The sequence below is a fragment of the Dama dama genome, chromosome 6 (assembly GCF_033118175.1).
Source record: "Dama dama isolate Ldn47 chromosome 6, ASM3311817v1, whole genome shotgun sequence".
Taxonomy (NCBI): Eukaryota; Metazoa; Chordata; class Mammalia; order Artiodactyla; family Cervidae; genus Dama; species Dama dama.
The window spans coordinates 21,986,936-22,008,058 of record NC_083686.1 but is presented as its reverse complement, the minus strand read 5'-3'; the positions used below and the strand labels follow the sequence as shown (position 1 = coordinate 22,008,058).

Here is a 21,123-nt window from a genome sequence, read left to right as displayed (position 1 = left end):
CAAAGAATCTGAGAATGTTCAGCCATTCAAAATTATTAGAAAAGAAATCTCTATTGAGATGAGGAAAACAGAATTTTTTTCACCTGTGTTTCAATAAATTGGATTTATCTGAAATTAAAACAGAAAATTTCAAATGTCATCATGAGAATTAGTTTAATTTTAAATTTAGTTCTATTCTCATAGCATGTTGCTCTTCAGTTGCTCAGTCGTTTCTGACTCTTTGTGACTCCATGGACTGCAGCACACCAGACTTCCCTGTCCTTCACTATCTCCCAGAGTTTGTTCAAACTCATGTCCATTGAATTGGTGATGCCATCCAAGCATCTCAGCCTCTGTTGCCTTCAATTCCTCCTGCTTCAATTGTTCCCAGCATCAGGATCTTTTTAGTTTAAGCAGTTACTTGAAATATATTTGAGAAAATATTTTCATAGGCCTAATTCTTAAATTCATTGTGTATATTATTGAGGGAAGAAAAATAGTGCTCTCCTCACCCACAGATATCCAGGACTAATGAATATAGTACCCTACATGTCAAAAAAATCATCAATATCATTTAAGATTTAGATCTTTGAAATGAGATTATTTTGGATTATCTAGGTGGTTTGGTCTAATCATTCATTAAAAGTGGAAGAGAAAGGCAAAAAGTAGGTCAAGAGATGCAAAGTTAGAAAAATCTGACCTGCCACTGCTGGCTTTGAAGATGGAAGAAGGGAGCCATTAACCAGGGAACGTGGGAGGCCCATGGTAACTGGGAATGACATCAGCCCGACCAGCCAGGAACAAAGAGACCTCAGTCCTGTAACTTCAAAGAAATGGATTCTCTCCTACACTCTCCTTAGGAATGCAGTCAGACTTCTGACGCCCCCAAACAGTAAGATAATGTTAGTATGTTTGTATTGCTTTAAGACGAGAGAGTTGTAATTTGTTGCAATAGCATCAGAAAATTAGGGAGATAAGCTTCATGAAAGGTGGGGATAATGTTTCTGTCTTTTTCAGTGCAGTAAAGAAGAGGCCAACAAAATGCCTGGTATGTAGACAGTAGTCAGCAAATATCTATAGATTTAACTAATTAAGCCCCATACATTATTCTTATTTATTTTGGCTTTACTCAGTAAGGGAAATCGTCTCACTCGATTTTAGGAGAGAAATAGAATTTACTGATTAAATTCTGACTCTAACTAGCTTAAAAAATGCAAACAAAACCTTGGGAAAAAAGTAATTTCTTATGTAATTAGCTAAATATAACTGTATGAATGGGAAGGTTGGACCCTTCCAATGTAATGCTTGATCTCATTTTATTTGATTAGGCAAATTATGAAACAGCATGAAATGCATTACTATACTAATGTAGCCTCTAAACTGTGGATCTCATTGTAACTATGGTATGGCCTTGAGGTCTTTTAACGTTGAACCTAAATGAACAAGTTAAAGTAGTTTAAAAGAATGCTCATTCACATGCACGTGCACACACACACACACTCACACACTCATAAGTATGTTAATTACACTCTTTTGCAGAGGAAAGCTTAACCTTTGTGCTACAATCAGAATAAAAGAAGGAAATGGCACATCAGTCAATTTGTAAAAATGCTAAAAGTAGTCAAGCCACTTGAATGTTGCAGCAATTCCAAAAATGCTTAACTGTGTGATTTGAAAGATGGATGGTGGTGATGGTAGCACAACACTATGAATGTATTTAACACCAGTGAATTACATACTTTAAAATACTTAAGATGGGAAACTTTATCTTATGTGTATTTTACCACAAAAAGAAAAAATTGAAAATATATGTGGAGTAGAGTACCTGTTACCAGTCCTACTGGAGGACTTTTAAACACTCTGCCCATTGCATTTTGGTATTGGAGATGCCAAGGAAAATATAATGCAGTCCAGTGCTGGATGAAATAACTCTTTACTTACAGAGAGAAGAGAGAGAGCGAGATCAGCCTCAATAGGGGTGTTAGTCTGCCAAGACGGTGGGTCTCTCCCTGAGGTACCCTCTTTGTGATAAGGCAATACAGAAACCCAGGAGACTCACCTGCAAGTTTTTCTTCATGTTCTAAGCAGTCTGCCTTCTCTTTTCCACCTTTCAGAGGCTTCCAGTGTTTTCTTTGTTGTTGTTGCTGTCATTGCTGTTTGTTAGGTCCAGGGTTTTTAGTTGTAATAAGGGGGACATGGGAGAAAGGGGACCACTCAGTCTTAAAGGAGCTAAAAATCTGAATAATCATTTTTTAGCTTATTAACAAATATTCACTGAGAGCCTATTATTTGTGACACTGTTATTTTATGTTCTGCTTATGGTGGCTCAGACAGTAAAGAATCCACCTGCAATGGAGGAGACCTGGGTTCAATCCTTGGGTCGGGAAGATCCCCTGGAGAAGGAATGGCAACCCACTGCAGTATTCCGTCCTGGAGAATTCCGTGGGCAGAGGAGCCTGGCGGGCTACAGTCCACGGGGTCACAAAGAGCCGGACACGACTGAGGGACTGATGCTCAGTGCTTTGTTGCTAAGCAATTAGGACTGAAGAAGAAAGGAGGGAGAAAGGGAGGGAGGGAGAGAGGGAGGGAAGGAGGGTAGGGGTGGAGGGAGGAAATGCTGCTCATCTTCCCAGTCTCTGCAAGAACTTCACAGCTTTCCCTAACCACTCAGCCTAGGTTTGTTGCTGTTTAGTCGTGTCTGACTCTGCAACTTCATGGACTATAGCCCCCGCCAGGCTCCTCTGTCCCTGGGACATCCCAGGCAAGAATATTCGAGTGGGCTGCCATTTCCAGCCTAGGTTAGCCCCTTCCTATTACAAACTCTTCCAGCACTTTATGTGAATCGTGACTTGCATCATTTTGTTCAGACCTGTCTCCTCTTGCCAGTGAGATTGCTGAGACCGATTTGTCCTTCCTGCTGCAGTATCCCATCGCCCAGCACAGAGGCCAGCATGAGGTAGGCACCTACCCGTCTTCATTAATTATGCTAATGGGTGTGCAATTTCCCTCCTCTCTGGCTTTGTTCTTATCATTGTTTTTCATCCCTGGTACAGTTGCTGCTGGGTTTCTGACTTTCTTGATCAGTTTTTGGCTCCTTTCTCTTGGCAACAGAACTATCTCCTGACCTCAGACATGGTTTGCACTGATCTAGCAAGGGTTAGGGAGGGGCAAGTCTTTACATTTCTGACTACTCAGGGCAACTAACCTCCTCTACTCCCGGGGACTCCACCATGATGCTATTTCTGCTATTCTCCAGGTGCTATCAGAAAATCAGGATGGTATGGGCATCTGGCTTCACCCTAAACAGCATTGTTCTTTACCTGCTTTGTGTAGGTCAGGGGGTAAAGCAAAGAGAAAAACATGGATATCAAAACAGAATAAACACCTGGAACAGTTTCGTTATCACAGAGTTAAAATGTAAAATATAAATCTAGTTGCTCAGTTTTCCATTGTGAAGGGTCACTTCACCATACAATATTTGGAAATTAAAACTAAGACTCTGAATTAATTATCCTTTCACTGTGTTGGGTTTTCTTTCCTTTCTTGTTCAACATTAACTGCCTCTGAAATTATGTTAAAGCAATGATCTCTATCGTAATGTCCTTCAGCTGGCCCTGAAAGCAATTTCCTATGAAAACCTCCTTTTTTTTTTCCCTAGGAAACATCTCAACCTTCTTAACCTCATCATTTTTATGTCATTTTGTTTTGTTTTGTTTATACTTAGAGGATATTACAATTTTATGTGGCTTCACTTATCTGTGACTTAGACTAAAGTCATGTTTTGCAACAAATAGAATGATTTAAAAGTATTTTGCTCCCTCAGGAAGGCTGTTAATGTACATGGGAAATTGTGCGGCAGCAAAATGAGATACTCTCCGTGGTACAGAGTTTATCTAGGGTTGCCCATATAAAACAGGCCTCATTTAGCATTAAATCTCATTTTATGTGATCAGGGTTTATTTTCCAATGGGCTACTCAGGATTCATGCAGTAAGACTGCTTTTTACTGAGCATCCTGTGAAGGCCGTCTCTCTCTCTCTCCACTCAAGTTGCTTACACCGCAATTTCACACTTTAATTTGCTAAGTTTTGGCCCAATTAACACTGAATATTGTATGCTGCCAGTACTTTATTTATTAAATAAAAACAATGAACAACACATGTCATAGTACTTTGGAAAATTATACAGTAATAAGTGCACATTATTAATGTCTTCAGGTGATTTGCCTGGTTATCTTTAAACATGCTGAAAAATCATTGTCTGATGTCATATTGCTTCACGTGAATAATCAAGGCTATCTTTAGGAGTGTGGGCCACTTAGAGTTCATATTATGAGTAATTTTTAGCATCTTTCCCTAGAAAGGATTGTGTGTCTTTGCGTATGTACATAGCTACATAAAGTAACAAAAATTATGAGCAACATGAACACTATTCCTAGTTAATGTAAAGAATTTCATAATTTTTCCTAAATACTCAAGATTGATTGTATATAATGTTGTATTTTAGGGGAAATCTAGCTGGAAAATCTGATCCCTTTTATTTCTAACATTTTAGAGTTTATCAGTTTTATTGATGTCATGTTCAAGATTACTACTTGAACAATATTTTAAGTAGATGCTAGTTTTAATAACATTAAAATCATTCTCCTTTATTTAAAAAGACTTTTTGTTTATTCTGTGAAGAAAACACCTAACAGGTGAGGAGATCTTGCTGTTTAAGATCTATATATTTAGGTTGGTACAAACATATTTCTGGTTTCAGACCATGAATTTTAAGTCATTATAACTAGGCTCAAAGACATCTTTATTAATCAAAATAGGAACCATTGCAATTAACACATTTTGCCAATGAGAAATAAGCTTGTTTATTCCTGCAGCATAAAAATCTTTGCTTCAGGGTTTGATGAACTCTTGCAAAGTATTTTCTGCATTCTACTGGTTGTGGAAGTGTTTTCCCTGCAAAAAGTTTTTGAGATTCTTGAAGAAGCTGTAGTTGGTTGTCAAGAGGTCAGGTGAATATGGCAGAATAGGCAAAACTCTGTAACCCAATTCGTTCAACTTTTGAAGTGCTGATTGTGCGATGTGTGGTTGGGCACTGTCGTGGAAAAGAACTGACACCTTTCCGTTGACCAATGCCAGCTGCAGACTTTGAAGTTTTCGGCGCATCTCATTGATTTGCTCAGCATACTTCTCAGATGTAATGGTTTCACTGGGATTCAGAAAGCTGTAGTGGATCAGACTGGCAGCAGACAACCAAACAGTGACCATGACCATTTTTTGGTGCAAGTTTGGCTTCAGCAAGTGCTTTGGAACTTCTTCTCAGTTTCCAGCCACTGAGCTGGTCATCACCACTTGTATAAAATCCACACTTATCAAGCCTTTTCACCTTTCCAATTTGCTTCAAATGCTGAATGACCATAAAATGGTCAATGATGAGTTCTTCAACAACTTCTCATGTAGTTATAAGAGGATCAGCTTCAATGATTGCTCTCTATTGGACATTGTCAACTTCTGATGAACAGTCAATATGTTCCTCGTCTTCAAGTCTCTTGTCCCCTTTGCAAAACTTCTTGAACCACCAATGCACTACACATTCATTAGCAGTTCCAGGACCAAATGTGTTGTTGATGTTGCAAGTTGTCTCTGGTGCTTTATGACCCATTTTGAACTTGAAAAAGAAAATTGCTGGAACTTGCTTTTGTCTAACATTAATTCTCTAGTCTAAAATAAATATAAAATACACAGCAAGCAATAAGTCATCAGCAAAAAAACATAAAGCGAGAATTGTGCATTAAAATGATGTATAACATAACCACTTTATTTAAAAATGTATTCCAATATCAAAAGCAAATTTCAACAATGCAAAAACTGCAACTTTTGCACCAACCTAATACTATCACTTTGAATCCATTCATCAGTTTTGGAATGGCCACTCCTCAATATTTCTGAAAATTTCCAGAGGCTTATTTTTTATATTAATTTGAGGGATCATTTTGCTTTTCTTGAGTTTGGCCAACTTCCTCAAGTGACAGAAAATGTGAGTTAGTAGACAACTGAAATTATGAGATAGAAGGGTTTACACTGCTGGAATGAATGCCATTTAAAATGGAATAGCAAGGATTCTTAAAATAGCATTCTTAAAAACATAAAAATTTCCTCTGTCATTTTCTCAATTGATGCTCTCACCTCCTGTAAAGTTGCTCAGCCTCCTCTCTCTCTTCTTTTTTCTCTATTTTATTTCCCTTCAATTTGGAGTGGATGGGGTGAGTAGAGAATCCCTCCAATATTTTATTTAGGCAGAGAAATTCAGTTTTGTCCAGCCTCTATGGCAAAACTGAGATCTGAGGTTCACTTCATATGGCAGAACTGAGCTGAAGCTATGAATGCATAACTTGCAAGAGCCCCTTCTGATTGAATTACATTCTTAGACAATGCTCTTTAGTTCTCTACAAAGAGGAGTGGAGAGGCAGTTTATTTTTCCAGTTACACAGGTACCTAAGCAAATGAGTACAAGATATTTTTAATTTCCTGGTGTTTCTTTTAAGAATCTTATGATCGACTTGGAATATATCGATTCAATGGACCTAAGTTTGAGCAACATCCCAGAGATAGTGGAGGACAGGGAAGCCTGATGGGCTGCAGTCCATGGGGTTGCAAAGAGTCAGACATGACTCAGCGACTGAACAATATTATTCATCAGTGTTCCTTGAAAAATATGTGAACAATCTTACACTTACACAGATTAAAGAATAGAGGCTCTCTGCACTACACACTGGTCTCCCTCCTTCCATTTTTGCAGCTTACTCTCCATCAAGAAGCTCGAGTCTTTTTGTTTTAAAGTATAAAGCAGAACATATCACTATAATGCTCAAATCCTCCAAGAGCTGGCTTCCCATCATGGAGTATAATCTTACGTCCTTACATGGCCTTCCAAGCCCTGCATGCCATGGTCTCCCATTACCCCATCTTCTCTCACACACTCTCTCTCAGCCCCTCTGCCTTTCTTCATTCAACTTCTTGTTTTCTTTGTTGTTGCTCAGTCGCTAAGTCATTTATGTCCAACTCTTTGTGACTCCATGGACAGCAGCAAATCAGGCTTCCCTGCCTTTCACTATCTCCCGGAGTTTCCTCACACTCACGTCCACTGAGTTGGTGAAGCCATACAACCATCTCGTCCTTGTTCTTACCAAGCTCATTTCTGTCTCAGGACCTGGGAATGTGCTCCGTCTTGTGCCTGGAATCCTCACCCCTCAGAGAGACTTTCAATGATCACCTCAACTGCAAATCTTTTTAACTGTTTTTATGTCATTCTGTTTTATTTTCTTCCCAGCACATGATATATATATACACATGTATATACATAAATATATATCATATCTATGTGTGTGTGTGTATATATATATATATATGATACTTCACTGAGAGCATCTCTCTAGACATCCCCTTGTTTATTTTCTATTTTCTCATTTGAATATAAAGTAGGGAACTTTCTCTTTTCTTCTATTTCCTCCAACACCCAGAATGGGCTTTTAATAAATTTTATTATACGGGGCTCTTTTGGTTTCAGTTGCTGCAGAAGCCTCAGATCTTCTGAATAACACTAGGCATGGCATTCTAATGCACATCACAGTAGCTCTTCTGGACATGAGACACTGATATTGTGAAACTGGTTGCCCAGTAGTCCTTTGGTATGTGCCATGCTAAGTCGCTCAGTCATGTCTGACTCTTTGCGACCCTATGAACTGTAGCCCACCAGACTTCTCTGTCCATGGGATTCTCCAGGCAAGAATACTGAAGTGGGTTGCCATGCCCTCCTCCAGGGGATCTTCCCGACCCAGGGATCAAACTTGCGTCTTTTATGTCTCCTGCATTGCCAGGCAGGTTCTTTACCATTAGCACCACCTGTGAAATCCAGTCCTTTGGTATGCATGGGGAATTGGTACTAGGACACTCCACCTTATATGGATACCAAACTCCTTCTTATACAATGACATAGTATTGTCATTGACCCTCCATCTCTGCACTTCCGCATCTGCAGATTCAACCAATGAGAACCTGTGGATATGGAGGGTCGATTGTACTGACATTAGCTAATCATACCTAGACAGCATATTAAAAAGCAGAGACATTACTTTGCCAACAAAGGTCCATCTAGTCAAAGCTATGTTTTTTCCAGTAGTAATGTACGGATGTGAGAGTTGGACTATAAAGAAAGCTGAGGGCTAAAGAATTGATGCTTTTGAACTGTGGTGTTGGAGAAGACTCTTGGTAGTCCCTTGGACTGCAAGGAGATCCAATCAGTCCATCCTAAAGGAAATCAGTCCTGAATATTCATTGGAAGGACTGATGCTGAAGCTGAAACTCCAATACTTTGGAGTATTGGATATCTCCAATACCTGATGCTGGGAAAGATTGAAGGTAGGAGGAAAAGGGGATGACAGAGGATGAGATGGTTGGATGGAATCATTGGCTCAATGGACATGAGTCTGAGTAAACTCTGGGAGTTGGTGATGGACAAGGAGGCCTGGCATGCTGCAGTCCATGGGGTCGCAAAGAGATGGACATGGCTGAGCAACTGAACTGAACTGAACTGAACTGAATATGAGGGTAAGGCTGAAGCATTCAGATTGGCAATGAGAGACTTGGGTAGAGGCCAGACCCCAGAGCTCTAGGCATAGGAGTGAGATACCCTGGAAAGACAGGGGGTGCAGGGGAAGGGCAAAGAACTGTAACAAAATTATTCAAAATAGTACTCATTTGAATCTTTAAAAGTAACAGAAAAAAATAGAAGTGTGTATGGCTAGTTCTAACCTTAAACACACGGCATCTGCTTAAAACTAAGGGGGAATATGTCTTAACTAAAGTAGTAGAAGATAAATGTTCCCATACTTCAAAGGAGTTTTGAATAATGATAAACTCAGAAATGTAACATCTAGACAGTGCACAATGATGTGATATTTGAGATGAGATACTGAATCATCTGCAGTACATCCTTTCCTTTATGGTCTCCTCTGTAATCTGTGATTGCTTCAAAATGTCACTCTGAGAATACAAACTGCTTTCCTGCTTTAGACCTTCAAACCTTGGTTGAATGGCTTCTTTTCATCCTGAAGATAACAGTCAAAAATAGTGAATATGGCTCTATGCTCTCTGATTTCTTTCTGTTTGGTTTTAAGTTCATTTTTATTGGCATATAGTTGCTTTACAATGTTGTAAGTTTCTACTGTGAACGAATGAATAATCATTAAAGAGAATCAGCCGTGCATATACATATGTCCCCTCCCTTTTGGACTTTCTTCCTATTCAGGTCACCGGAGTGCGTTAATTAGAGTTCCCAGTATAATATGGCATTTTAAATGAAACAACTGACAAAGGAATAATCTCCAAGATATACAAGTAGCTCATGCAGCTCAATATTAAAAAAACAAACATCCCAGTCAAAAACTAGGCAGAAGACCTAAATAGACATCACTCCAAAGAAGACACACAGATGGCCAACAAATACATGAAAAGATGCTCAACATTGCTCATCATTAGAGAAATGAAAATCTGATTTCTTTCTAAATCATCCTGCCTCATCTTTTCCCACTCTTCCTGGCTCTCTATTCGTAATTTCAAACTCTCCATCCTCAAAGGTAGCCTTAGTTTTGATTACTTCTGGGGCACTTGTCCACTGTCTATAAGATTCTTCTTTCCTCCTCCCTTTGGGTCTTTATCCTTCAAAGTTTCTGCTTCTTTCAATTTTCCCCTGAAACCCTAGACCAAAGCTCACACACATTCAAAACGTCTGTCCCACTTGTTACCCATTTACTTAAGGTGCTTTTTTTTTTTTCTCCACCAGAATGAGGGCTTAACTTATTCCTTACTAATTATTCCTAACTTACTAACTTATTCCTTAACTTATTCCCTACTAATCTGCATATTGCTTATCCCTCATTTGTTGCTCATGTTGGCATTAGAATGTCAACATATTTTTGTTCTTTAGCTCTAGTGATCTTTTAATACTTTCTAAATTGATTTTCAGTATGACAGCAAAAAGTATTACAGGAACTAAATCTAGGTTAACTTTGGGGCTTATGCCAGATAGATCAGGTAAATACTCCGGAGGCAAGAAAAACCTGCCCATATACTTCTCAGTCTCATGTGAAGTTTATCATCTGGCAAGAAATCTTCCAAGAATTTACCCCCTGGCATTTTTCCTTTTATGAGAGAAATCTCAAGTAAAATAAAAAGCCACAGAATGAGGACAAATGGAATTCCTCCAAAAACAAAACCACTCATGTGATGACAAGATCTAAATAATTTGGGCAGGCAAAGATCTAATGTAGAAAGTTGTAGGATTGACATATATATACCACCATGTACAAAGTAGATAGCTAGTGAGAAGCTGCTGTCTAGCATAGGGAGCTCAGCTCAGGGCTCTGTGATGACCTAGAGGGGTATGATGCCCGGGTGAGAGGGAAGTTCAAGAGGGAGAGGATCTATGTGTACATATAGCTGATTCACTTCATGGTGCAGCAGAAAATAACACTGTGAACAAATAACACTCAAGTAAAAAAATAAACTCTGATAGACAGAGTGCCTGAAGAAGTATGGACGGAGGTTCGTGACATTGTACAGGAGACAGGGATCAAGACCATCCCCATGGAAAAGAAATGCAAAAAAGCAAAATGGCTGTCTGGGGAGGCCTTACAAATAGCTGTGAAACGAAGAGAAGTGAAAAGCAAAGGAGAAAAGGAAAGATATACCCATTTGAATGCAGAGTTCCAAAGAATAGCAAGGAGAGATAAGAAAGCCTTCCCCAGTGATCAGTACAAAGATACCGAGGAGAACAAAAGAATGGGAAACACTAGAGATCTCTTCAAGAAAATTAAGAGATAGCAAAGGAACATTTCATGCAAAGATGGGCACAATAAAGGATGGAAATGATATGGATCTAACAGAAGCAGAAGATATTAAGAAGAGGTGGCAAGAATACACAAGAGAACTGTACAAAAAAGATCTTCACGACCCAGATAATCACAATGGTGTGATCACTCACCTAGAGCCAGACATCCTGGAATGTGAAGTCAAGCGGGCCTTACAAAGCATCACTACGAACAAAGCTAGTGGATGTGATAGAATTCCAGTTGAGCTATTTTAAATCCTAAATGATGATGCTGTGAAAGTGCTGCACTCAATATGACAGCAAATTTGGAAAGCTCAGCAGTGGCCACAGGACTGGAAAAGGTCATTTTTCATTCAATCCCAAAGAAAGGCAATGCCAAAGGATGCTCAAACTACTACACAATTGCACTCATCTCACACAGTTGTAAAGTAATGCTCAAAATTCTCCAAGCCAGGCTTCAACAGTACAGAAATGGTGAACTTCCAGATGTTCAAGCTGGATTTAGGAAAGGCAGAGGAACCAGAGGTCAAATTGCCAACATGTGTTGGATCATCAAAAAGCAAGAGAGTTCCAGAAAAATATTGAATACTGCTTTATTGACTCTGCCAAAGCATTTGACTGTGTGGATCACCACAAACTGTGGAAAATTCTTCAAGAGATGGGAATACCAGACCACCTGACCTGCCTCTTGAGAAATCTGTTTGAAGGTCAGGAAGCAACAGTTAGAACTGGACATGGAACAACTGACTGGGTCCAAATCGGGAAAGGAATACATCAAGACTGTATATTGTCACCCTGCTTATTTAACTTATATGCAGAGTACATAATGAGAAACACTGGTCTGGATAAAGCACAAGCTGGAATAAAGATTGTCAAGAGAAATATCAATAACCTCAGATACGCAGATGACACCACCATTATGGCAGAAAGCAAAGAAGAACTAAAGAGCCTCTTGATGAAAGTGAAAAAGGAGAGTGAAAAAGATGGCTTAAAACTCAACATTCAGAAAACTAAGATCATGGCATCTGGTCCCATCACTTCATGGCAAATAGATGGGGGTACAGTGGAAACAGTGGCAGACTTTTATTTTGGGGGGCTCCAAAACCACTGCAGATGGTGACTGCAGCCATGAAATTAAAAGACACTACTCCTTGGAAGAAAAGTTATGACCAACCTAGATAGCATATTAAAAAGCAGAGACATTACTTTGCCAACAAAGGTCCATCTAGTCAAGGCTATGGTTTTTCCAGTGGTCATGTATGGATGTGAGAGTTGGACTCTAAAGAAAGCTGAGCACAGAAGAATTGATGCTTTTGAACTGTGGTGTTGGAGAAGACTCTTGAGAGTCCCTTGGACAGCAAGAAGATCCAACCAGTCCATCCTAAAGGAGATCAGTCCTGGGTGTTCATTGTAAGGACTGATGCTGAAGCTGAAACTCCAATACTTTGGCCACCTGATTCTAAGAACTGACTCATTGGAAAAGACCCTGATGCTGGGAGGGATTGGGGGCAGGAGGAGAAGTGGACGACAGAGGATGAGATGGTTAGATGGCATCACCAACTCAATGGACCTGAGTTTGGGTAAACTCTGGGAGTTGGTGATGGACAGGGAGGCCTGGAGTGCTGCAGTCCATGGGGTTGCAAAGAGTTGGACACGACTGAGCAAATGAACTGAATTGGACTGAAAAAACAACTGTAAAAAAAACAAAGTTAAAGTCAACTTATATATTTTCTTATGGTGTCAGATAGAAGGAAAATATTTACAAAAGGAAAAATATTATAAACTTTATGGTATGTTGAATAACAGCCTCCCAAGGTGTCCATGGGAATGGCTACCCACTCCAGTATTCTTGCCTGGAGAATCCCATGGACAGAGGAGCCTGGTGGGCTACAGTCCAAGGGGTTGGAAGGAGCAGAACAGGACCAAGCAACTAAGCACAGGGCACAAGGTGTCCATGGCCAATCCCAGAACCCGTGACTGTTACCGTATATGGCAAAAGGAACTCTGCAGGTGTGACGAGGTTAAGGACTTTGAGATGAGAAAGCTATCTGGATATGCAGGTGAGTCCCATGTAATCACAGCAGTCCTTTTAAAAAGGAAGAAGGAGGCCAGAGCCAAAAGGTGATGACTGAAGCAGAGGCTGAAGGGATACACTTTGAAAATGAAAGGGACCACAAGCCAAGGAATACAGGCAGCCACTTGAAGCTGAAAAGGGCAAGGAAACAGCCTCCAAAAGGAACTAACCCTGATCGATCTTAATTTTTCAGTTCAGTGAATCTGATTTTGGACATCTGACCTCCAGACCTGTCAGAGAATAAATCTGTGTTCTTTTAAGCCACTACGTTTGTGGTAATTCGTGACAGGAGCATTAGAAAGCTATTATATAAGCCTTCTCTTCTCAATCGAATTGATGCTAAAAGTGTCTTTTTCAAAGTTAGAAGTTATAAACATAAGCAAACCTTGGGTTGAGAATTATTGGACTGATTTTTAAAGAGGTTGAGGGAAATATTTTTAAAAGCAGAGTCAGGGGCTTCCCTGGTACCTCAGTGGTGAAGAAGCTGCCTGCCAATGCAGGAGACCCAGGTTCTGTCCCTGGTCCAGAAAGATCCTATATGCCGAGAAGCAACTAAGGCCAAGCACCACAACTGAGCCTGTGTTCTAAAGCCTGGGCGCCACAATAATGAGCCCACGTACCCCAACTACTGAAGTCCACGTGCTCTAGAGCCCATGCTCCACAGGAGAAGAAACTGTAATGAGAAGCCCTCACACCACAACTAGAGAGTAGCCCCTTCTCGCCACAACTAGAGAAAAGCCCGTGTAGCAACAAAGACCCAGCACAGCCATAAATAAATAAATAAACAAAAATCAGTCATCCCTTCCATTTTATCCATGATTATGAAGAAATAATTTGAGGAGTACAACAGATTCAATGGTTCTGAAATCACTCATGAGTTGGCCTTTATCATTTTGAATTAGAACTTTAAAAAAACCATGGCTACCAATACAGCATTTTAGTGCTTTCTGGGAATGACAGGAACACAGACATGTAGTATTTTCAATGCCAACATAATTTTCTTTTGTTTTTAGTGCTGTGTCCTACTATTTTTCATATCAGAAAGAGTACATTGACTATTCCAGGTCATCACTTAATGTTGATAACCTTTATAAAGATTATTCTAAATCTTTTCAAATTTTCTATAATATCCAGCACCCTCGGAAGAGTCCCAAGACTTTAATTGCTGAAGCCCTGGAACTTTCTCCCATTTTTTTAAACATTAAGAATTTATTGAAGATTTTTTACACTTGAACATATTGTTTAAAATATAATCTTTCTTCCCATGTGACAGCCTCACACAAACAAAGTATTTAAAGAAGATGAAGGTCTGTCATTGCTCTGTTTAATTAACAAGAGACTTTTAGAATTAGAGAATGTTAAAAAAAGAATGCAGAAGAAAACTTAGTGTGATAATGATAATCATTTCATTTCACATCAGAATTTCAACTTGTAAAAATTCTATTTACAGGTGTCATCTGCTCGAACTAGTCAATCTTCTTTCATAATATGAGCTTTTCTTTCCCTAGTTACTTACACAAATCAGATGGTGGAGTACAAAATCATGCGGAGAGGTTTAGATTTGCTTCTAATTTAGCACATGATGTAACAACTTCCTTTTTCTATCATCTATGACTTTGAAAGCTCCCAGATCCTTTGTTTTGCATCTAAATTATTTAAAATTGCCTTTCCTTTTAGTACATAAAGGCAATGCATATCTTTTTAATAGTCTACATTCTTGAAAATTAACTCAAGGTTTCTAACCAAACTACTTCAATGCACATTTCAGTAAGTTTTCAATTTATTTTGGATTACCCAGTGACATTTATGATCTTGAAAATACAATTCACTTAAGATACAAATAACTTTACAGTAATTAGGAGACAATGTTAAGGGTCTGTACATGCGTGCTACGTCACTTCAGTCATGTCTGACGCTTAGAGACCCTATGGACCATAGCCTGCCAGGCTCCTCTGTCCATGGGGTTCTCCAGCCAAGAACACTGGAGTGGATTGTCATGCCTTTCTGCAGGAATCAAACCCTCATCTCTTATATTTCCTGCATTAGGCAAGCTGGTTCTTTACCACGAGTTTTCTTTTACTATAAGACAGTGATGACTTTGTGAAAGGTTAGCAATTTTAACACAGTACATATACTCAGCTGTGTTCACATTACTCAATAAAATGTTTTCTAATGAGTACTTGTTGTGGGATGCACAAGCATAGTTATCATCAATTAAGATTTTTTCCCCCCCAATTTTGACTAAGGAAAGAAGAGTTTAACTTTCTGCAGGGTATGAAGTAGCTCAATCATTAAAATTGTAGCATAAATATCTCCTAACAATTTCTGTTTATCTTTACATATGCCTTTGAGACACTTGTTAAGACTATAAAGTCTAAGTGAAACACATGGATATATTTTCCAATATTTTACACAACTTTTGAGAGGTTTCAGCAGATATAAAGTTTATTATCAGTTGCATCTTTGACAAAGTATAGTTAAAAGAAATTTACTGAGAAATTACTCTATCATGGCTAATTATCAGATCTTGTACTATAAAGTTCAATGCCTTTTTTATAATGAAATGGCAGTTTACAGAGCTAATATTATCACATTCTACAAATGAATCCAGTCATTAAAATATGATATACATAAATACTAAAACATCAAATAAGATGTATATTCAAAATGTCAGAGCTGGAAGGAAATTTAGGTATTTCCAGGTCATCCACTTTCACTCTGTGTTTGAGAAGCTAGTTTGTTCAATTTCATCAAGCTACTTGTGGCTAGATCTAGGTCCAGAACTTCCATCATCTGATTCTTAAGCCAAAACAATTCGTAGCACATTTGGGCTTCCCCAATGGCTCAGTGGTAAAGGATCCACCTGCAAAGAATAAGGATGGGAAATGTGGGTTTGATCCCTGGATCAGGAAGATCTCCTGGATGAGGAAATGGTAAACCTCTCCAGTATTCTTCCCTTGAAAAATCCAATGGACAGAGAAACCTGGCGGGCTAGAGTCAGACACGACTGAGCAACTGAGCATGCATGCAGTCTGAGTCAACCTCCATCTCTCTCCATGTCTCTCTCTTCCTTGCCTGCTTCATGCACACACACACACACACTTTACCTTAATATAGTTCTTGCAAAGCAATCTGAACAAGCACATTTTAATATAAATTTGCATATTATACTCTGTACTTTCTTATCAGCATTTTCTTTTGGCAGAAGAGCCCCAAAATAAAATGCATTAAAAAAAAAAAAAAACCCAGCACAGGGCTTGCTACACTATGAGAAAGAAGTTTTTCTATCTTTTGTCAAACTGACTGGATTAGATCCTGGTAAGAGTAGAAACATCCCCAAATTGAAGTGTTCTCTGAAATAAGCCATAGAAATTCACTTGGTAAAATATTAATCTAACTGAGTCTAGAGTATGTGGCCACACTCACTTCATCACCTGCAGACAACACGCTCCAGTCTCACCTGCTTGTTTCTTTATGTAAACATCCAAGAGATGAATCAGAGTTATTGGATGACTCTAGAATAGGTATTTCATTTCATATTAAAATAATGTATGTATTTCTCTCCTGTGCAATACTAACATTTTTCCAGTAGCAATAGAGAAGTGATAAACTTCCTAAAGTAATGTGATGCTGAACAAAATCTAGTAAAAGTTAACCATAAGGCTTTGTGATAGAGGAAGTTGTAATATTTACAATATTTGTAAATGTTACTCATTTATATTTTACCCTCTTAAAATTGAAAAATAATATATGTAAGCAGTTCAATTAAAAAAAAAACACTTTAGACACCTTCTTGGCCACAGTACAGGCTGTTTTAATTTTTAAAATAATCTAACAAAATGCCTCTGAGCAGTAAACAATGGTCAGTGATATTTAGATAATAAAGTTAAGTTCACAGAGACACTCAGATCTTGTATCCAGTAAGGATTTATTAGAAAAACAAATATTGAATAATTTATGATTTAAAGTGGTTAGAATAAAATTCAGGAAAAATATAAGCAAATCATTTCCTTTCTAACAATTTAAAATGTAGAACGTTTAAACCTTATATATTTTTGCCAAAATAGTAATTATCCATAGATGACAGATGCTGCTCCCCACTTAATGGAGGGTCTCAAATTTTACTCTGCATCTCATTGGGAAGGAAATATAAAAATTTAAAATAGAATTAACTTGGGGAAAGACATCAGTGCTGTAACTCTTAGCACCAAATGTTTCTTCTTGGAGCACCAAATGCTTTAAGGAAAACATTCCAAGTATCAAAGTTTTCAGATAGATAAATATTTATGGATCAAATCCATAAAGAACAGACATTGTTATGAAATATATATAGATGCCTTCAAAACTTTCTTTCCAGGCAGAGTAGACACATAAGTTAGGAGTCATTTCCCACTTAATTGTTTTTGCAACCTTATGCAACACAAATGGATTGTGGATAAAGACTTAAACTGGCTTATTCACAGAAAGTAGATCTTGACTGACATTATGTCCAGAAAATTAAACAGGAACTGTTTCTCAATAGAAAACACTATTAAACTTAAAGAAATGGCTTTATTTTAACCTTTTATTTTCTTAACTGAAAGGCACAGAGGTTTTCAATTTTGTCCTTTTGTGAGAAAACAACACTTTTTAAGCAAATTATTCTCAATTTGCTAGTTAGCAAAATCAGAGAAAATCATTAACCTAGATCTAGTTTGTATCTTCAAGTGCAATAAAATTCCATGTCTTTGAACTTCATGAATGATACGTTTGTAGTCTGTATATAGACCACTGCCTCTCCCTCTTCACTGAGAGCTCTTCATAGTGATATTAGAACCGGAAATCCATTTTCCTTACAATCTACAGAAACCTACTTTGCCACTTAAGGGCAAAGGTCTACTTACATTGCTCATATAAAAAATAAAAGTGTCATAGAAATGCCATATGATACTAGACGAACTCAAAGGAACTACCAAAGAAGCAGACTTAGCTTCTGTATGTACCCTTGATGCTCTTCAATGCCATTTAGGGGTGGTGTGCGCTGATCAGAAGGGCTTCCCTGATAGTTCAGTGGTAAAGAATCCACCTGCCAGTGCAGGAGGCACGGGTTCAAACCCTGGGTCCGGAAGATCCCCTGGAGAAGAAAATGACAACCCACTCCAGCATTCTGGCCTGGGAGATCCCATAGACAGGGGTGCCCAATGGACTACAGTCCATGGGGTCGCAAGAGCTGGACATGACTTAGTGACTAAACAACAACTGATCAGAAATGAAAGGCCAAATTAAGAAAACAGCATCTGCCCCAGATGCAAATGTAGAACAATGGTCTACAAGAACTCAATGGGGATGTATGTGGTTTCCAAGTTACACTTGCACACATGGATAATTACTACCAACACTATCATTTGTGAACATAACAGACATTTTGGAACTGGATACAATTCTGTCCCTGCAACTAGCCAAGACAATTCAATATTCAACCAAACAAGGTTTGAGTGTATGTGGGCTTAAAGAAAATGGGAGCCAAAGCACAGGTAAAATTTTATTTATGAATATGGAGACACATGACTTTGGATCCAGCCAGCCAGTGACATAAATAAACTTGAGCAAAAGATTCAAGCTAGAGGATATATACGTATATCTATATATAAAAATTCGTGTGTCTGAGTAAGGCTTCTTGGAACAGTGCCACAGATCTGAACACCAACCATCAGAATCACTCCCGTCCTTTGAAATTTCCATTAAGAGCACAATGGGGGTAATTATACTGGGATGCTCCAAATCGCTGTTTCCATCTTGTGCACTCACATGCCCGCCAAACATGAAATGTTCGCCTTCTCCCTTCCAACATGATGGTTGTTGAACTTATTTTTAGTGTCATTTGATAAGCCTTTGTGCTCGCAGAGAGACATCCCACTGACCCAGCCACTGGTCATTGTCTATACCAGTTCACATCAAAGCAGGCGCACTTTGTCAGGTCTCCAGTCGAATATCCATTTCGCATCTGAAGTACAGTATCGAAAGTGACTAGATCATTTGAGCTTTTTCTTCAGCTGCTGCCTCCTTCCTCCCCCACAGTCTTTCCGCTCACGCTAACATAATTTGGCATCGTCGACGTGACATGATGGTGGTTTTTCTTGAAAGAAATTATAATACAGACATTTTCGATGTTTCGGGGTGGTCGACCCTCCTGATATTTTCATTTATAATTTGACGAGAGGAGGTCTTTTTGTTTTTTTCTCTACTGAATCACAACCAAGGTAGAGTGCCCCTCAAAAATCCAAGAAATACGCATACAGTAATAGGTCATTCAATGTCAAAAGGCATAAAAAAGATGAGCAAAATCTTCACAGGCTGCTGCTTGCTGTTGCCTTTAATTATATTAATTAAACTTTGAAATTTTCATGCAAAGAGAGTTGCTGGCTTGTGACGCTGAAGAGCCCTTGGAGACTTGGAGGAAGAAAAAACCCTGAGCGGAAGCTTTGTGGTTACTGCTTCCTTTAAATTAAAAGCAAAACAAACTCCTAGATATGTTTACAGATATTAATGCTTTATGCACTACTAAGCCCTAAACATAGCAAGAGGGGTAAATCGACCCATCACAGGGACAAGTTCTCAAATCATGAGTCCATTAAACTCCACTCAAGATCTCTGGTTAGAGGCTGTCTTCCTGTGGAATAATGCACTATTAATTTTCTTCTTTTCCCAAGTGCATAATGAAAGGAAGGTGTCTTCAAAAACTAAAGGGCAAAATCTTGCTTGCTACCAATACCTTGAGGCATCCTGTCTACATTTTGTCATGCGTGTGCACTTTTCAGTGTTAGAATGACAAGATTTTCCAGTCAGAAGCTTCCCGGAAGGCACATTGTGGTAGGGGGACTTGGAAGGCTTTCGTGATCTGACATAGCTATAAGGCAATAGACTCCATTATCTGCTGAGCCTGGTGGGAGATTTCGCACTCTGCCTTTGGCTAACAATCTTGCCATGTAAACACACAAGTGCCATGTTTCTATGTAAAACACTCCTTTCTCCATTCAGGATCCACCTCGACCAATTGTTTTTTTTCTCCCTATTTTGACATCATCTTCACACTTTTGTTTTCACTTTTTCCTCTTTTACACATTCAAGCAGACCTTCTTGTATAAACCACAGCGTGTCCATTAATGTTCCTCTTTATTTTCAACGTCCTGAATCATGAGTTACCATTGAGTTTCATCAACTCCCATGTAGACGGCAGAACAAGTGTTTGAAAATGTTTGGTGAAGCAAAGCAGAAGGCAGAGAAAACATTTCCTGACTGAGAGGAATAAAGCTGCTCTTCCAAAAACTTCTGAAATGCACTTTTTGTTTCATCGGCGTTGTGAACATGTACCACCTTTGTACCTCTTGGCCTTCTTGTTTTCCTTTTACTGAGATGGAACTCGAGAGAAGTTTATGCACCGGCCCTAGGAAAGAAACAAATACTTATTGAAATACTGAAATAATTATTTAAAAAGCCCAAGAACACCTAGTTTTTCTACTATGATAAAACAATTACCCAAGGTACAGTTGACATTAAGATGAAACATGGTCATAAGTTTTTTTTTCCTCTGTGTCAAAGCATGATGGTTTTTTCAGATCTTTACCATAGCAAGTACACCTACACAATGGCATGACAGAATTAGAGTGGAAAAAAAAATAAACTATGGGAAATACAACTTTGGTATTGTTATTTAAAGAACAGTATCACTATCCTAGCAATAAAAATATCAAAGCCACAAACCTACATTTTCTATAATGAAATAAAAGTATCCCTTTATTCAAGCTGGTGCTTTTAAAGCTGATATAAAATTGGTGCTTCGAAAATGTATACATGAGGAGTATATTTAAGAGATTGGGGATAAGAAGTCAGGGAGAAAGGGAGAGATGCCATTTCTTTGTGATTCCATTTTATAATAGACTTTCACAAGAGACTTATTAGCATTCTTGTCGACTACTCTCGACCATGTCTTACAACTGCACACCACTGTTACATGGTCTCTACACGTAGTGACTCTATTTGCACTCCACATTTCCAAAGACAGTCTGCCAATCCAGTTCCTTAGCACTTCAATACAGCTTATAGAGAAACATTGTTTTATATGTAACTATAAATAATCCAAGAATTAGTTGAAAATAAAGTTCCAGTTAGTAATAAAAGATCCCCTATTTCCCCCTCCTTGGTTTG

The 21,123-nt window shown here is 38.6% G+C and overlaps 1 protein-coding gene across 1 annotated transcript in view; it reads right to left on the bottom strand.

Moving 5' to 3' along the window:
- Positions 1 to 18,447: 18,447 nt before the first annotated feature.
- The window catches only part of ANTXR2 (ANTXR cell adhesion molecule 2), a 169,317-nt gene continuing 166,641 nt past the window's right edge, over positions 18,448 to 21,123 (bottom strand). Inside the window, exon 17 of the mRNA XM_061145724.1 lies at positions 18,448 to 20,362. Coding sequence (XP_061001707.1) covers positions 20,324 to 20,362 — 39 coding nt within the window. The 3' untranslated portion in view covers positions 18,448 to 20,323. The remainder of the gene's footprint in view (positions 20,363 to 21,123) is intronic.